The sequence below is a fragment of the Echinops telfairi genome, unplaced genomic scaffold (genome assembly GCF_000313985.2).
Source record: "Echinops telfairi isolate 266 unplaced genomic scaffold, ASM31398v2 ScPeMD7_7467;HRSCAF=8505_1, whole genome shotgun sequence".
NCBI classification, from domain to species: domain Eukaryota; kingdom Metazoa; phylum Chordata; class Mammalia; order Afrosoricida; family Tenrecidae; genus Echinops; species Echinops telfairi.
In genome coordinates, this window is record NW_022111368.1 from 26343497 (window position 1) to 26346468 (window position 2972).

Consider the following 2972-nt stretch of genomic DNA (forward strand, 5'->3'; position numbering starts at 1 on the left):
AGATTATGGATAAGGGCCCTAGGGAGAACTTTTCTGTGGTGGATTTTCTAACAAGACAAAAAGTTGAGCATATTTTAAGTGGCTACTCCAGGCCTAGGATAATATTTCAATAGTGCGCTGTGGGGCCCAGAGAGAACTCAACTGGATTGCTCTCCTGGGGAGCTTTGGCTCTCCCAGGAGGGAAGCTGAGAGACACACCAGGAATTAGAGAAATGCTAATCTTTTCTGTCTCCCTCCTAGGAAGTTAGTAACAGTGCCCTGTAGAAAATGCGATGGGCTCCTATGGTGACACCTAATGGAGCAGGTGGTTTCAGGAAGCTCCAGAAAATGCCCCGAAGAGCTGGCATGTGTGGCCGTTCTGGTCCAAGGCCCCCTTGGCTCATGGGGGATGTCTGACTGCAAGGGCTGCCACTGCGTTCCCGTAATCCGTCCCGCACCTGGAGCAGTTCAAGCGGTAGCTGATGGTGTGCTCTGCAGAATTTCAGAGTGGTTCTTGAAGCCTCTGTAGAGTGATTCCAACAGCCCTTGAAATAGCAAAGGAGGGGAGGGGTTGTTGCTTGAAGATAAAATCCTGACATCAGCACCCATCTCCCATCATGGCTGGAAATTGGAAATGTCTCTCCCAGGATGCTCGGGCTCATCATGAGAGCTGGGAAAGAGGCTTAAAAGGGCACTACTCAGCACATTAATTATTTATCACTTCCTCAGCCTAAGCTGCCAGGCTTTGTTCACTGCAAGATGCCGGGAAGGGTCTGGAGTTAAAGACCTAAAGTGTGTGTGTGTGTGTGTGTGTGTGTGTGTGTGTGTGTGTGTGTTTCTCTTGATTCAAAAAGAAAATGCACACCCATATTTATAAAGCTCTGCTTAAACGGCAGAAGAGAAACGTTTCATCCATCCACGATTATTAGTGGTTTTTTTTAAGCTACAGAAATAGCAGAGGAGAATTGGCTAATGAAAGAGTCAAACTTACTGTGGGAGCGCAGGTGGGATCTTCATTTTAATGTGAAGGGGACAGTGAACTCACTGCCATCAGGCAACGCTGACTCACTTTGACCCTATAGGCCAGCGCTGAACTGCCCCTGTGGGTTTCCGCACAGAACGGTATCTCTGTGCAGGAGTAGAAAGCTGCCTCTTTCTCACCGTGAAACACCTTGTGGTTTCAAACTGCTGACCTTGCAGTTAGCAACCCAGCACATAACCACTATGCCATCAGGAGAGGAAATGGTCCACACTCTGCTGGGCATGACCTCCCAGGTGGGTGGTCTTTGAGGGACAAAGGCCAGGACAGGCTGTGGCTGCGGCACACACCCACTCTGGACCCTGAGGGGCGCAGGCGAGCCGGAGCCGAGCGCCACAGCGCAGGAGGCCAAGAGGGAGAGCAAGCCACTGGAGAAGCCGTCGTCGGCGCACCCAGCGGCCGGTAAGTGCTGCGCCGGGCAGGCGGGTGCGGCCGTGGGCAGGGGAGGTCCACACTAGGTGGACGGTTGCTGTCAGGTGCCATCCAGTGGGTTCCGACTCATGGCCACCCTGTGTCTAAGAGAGGGAACCCCCGCCCGTTCCAGCGCCATCCCCACCACTCTGCCCCGGCCTGAGCCCCTCGTGGTCTAGGCACAGCGTCAGTCCATCTGGTGGTGGGTCCTCTTCTTTTCCACTGCCCCTCCACTTTCCCAAGCAGGACCCCTTCTCCAGGGACTGCTCTCTTGACAACATGCCGAGGCAGGGAGATGCAGCCTCGCCCTCCTTGCCCCTAGCTCCGTAGCATTCGGATGGCACTTCCAAGACGGGTGCCTTGTGTTTGTTCTGTTTCCGACCATCCGTGGGATTCTCACTGTTCTTCAGCTGCATCGATGTGTATCTGGTGAGAAGTCACTTGGGCCCGACCACCCTGGCTCATGGCAAGCCATGAGGGAGCGAGGGAGTGGAACTCCTCCGTGGGCACGGTTTTCTTGGCTGTTGTCAAAGCTGAATCAGCACGCCAGGCCTCTCTGCTGTGCAAATGAGGCCAGACCTTGGGATTAGCCACTGAGCACAAGTCCTGTGAGCCACCCAGAGACTTCCGGACTACCTTTCTAGACTTCCACAGCATGTGTAAACACTTTCAGTGAAAACTTTGATGTGAGGGACCTAGAAGAAGAAAAACATTTTTTGTCTAGTAGCACAGACATCCTGTTTAAGAGTTAGGTAGAGGGAAGCAAGGGGTCGAGAAACAAAGAGTTCTAGGAAAACTAAACACATGAGGATTTTGTGTAAGTCCTGAGAAGCAAGGTGTGTCAATGACGTAAGGTACCGGGGGGGAGGGTGTGAAAGCCTCAGGATGCCCCCTGAGAGGAGATAGCATTCCCCTTCCCTTGGCTCACAGGAAATCTGCTGCCACTTGTTACCTCAGAACCTCCACAAGGCTGGATGCAGGTTCTCCTTGGACGCAGGTCCTCGCAGGGCCCTATGCCAATGTCTTGGTTATAAATAAATAAAACATCTTGGAAAATGAGCCTGGCTCTTCCTTTCTCCCCAAGAAAGAATTTCCTCCCATTTAATAATCAGGCTCACATGGGCAGCATCCCATTTATTGGAGGCATCGGTCTTTGAAAAAGGTGAGCCCTCCCCAACCCCAGCCCTGGCCCTGCCCCTGAGAGTGGAAGTTAACTCCCTGTCCCAAAGGAGAGATGGAGTTAAGATTGGGAAGGCACAAAACAAATCTTTGAAGACGCTGTCTTTCCAAGGGAGGGGGGGGGGCAGTAATTAAAATGAGCAGAGACAAAAATAGGTGGCCTTTTAATGCCTTTTGCATTTGTCATTTTTTGGTAGCAGTTTCCATGTATTGGAACTTGGTTGGAAATGGCTATTTTGCAGGGGACCTAAACACACTCCTTTAGCCAGTTTCTTTTATTAATAGAAGCCAGTGGGCCAGCAAGGGAACTGCACAAATGAGTCATGAGAATGTGTGTGTGTGTGTGTGTGTGTGTGTGTGTGTG

The 2972-nt window shown here is 51.7% G+C and overlaps 1 protein-coding gene across 1 annotated transcript in view; it reads left to right on the forward strand.

Moving 5' to 3' along the window:
- The window catches only part of CRACDL (CRACD like), a 76932-nt gene that overhangs the window by 50070 nt on the left and 23890 nt on the right, over window positions 1-2972 (forward strand). The window contains exon 8 of the mRNA XM_045283828.1: window positions 1334-1420. Within this exon, the coding sequence (XP_045139763.1) occupies window positions 1334-1420 (87 nt within the window). The remainder of the gene's footprint in view (window positions 1-1333; window positions 1421-2972) is intronic.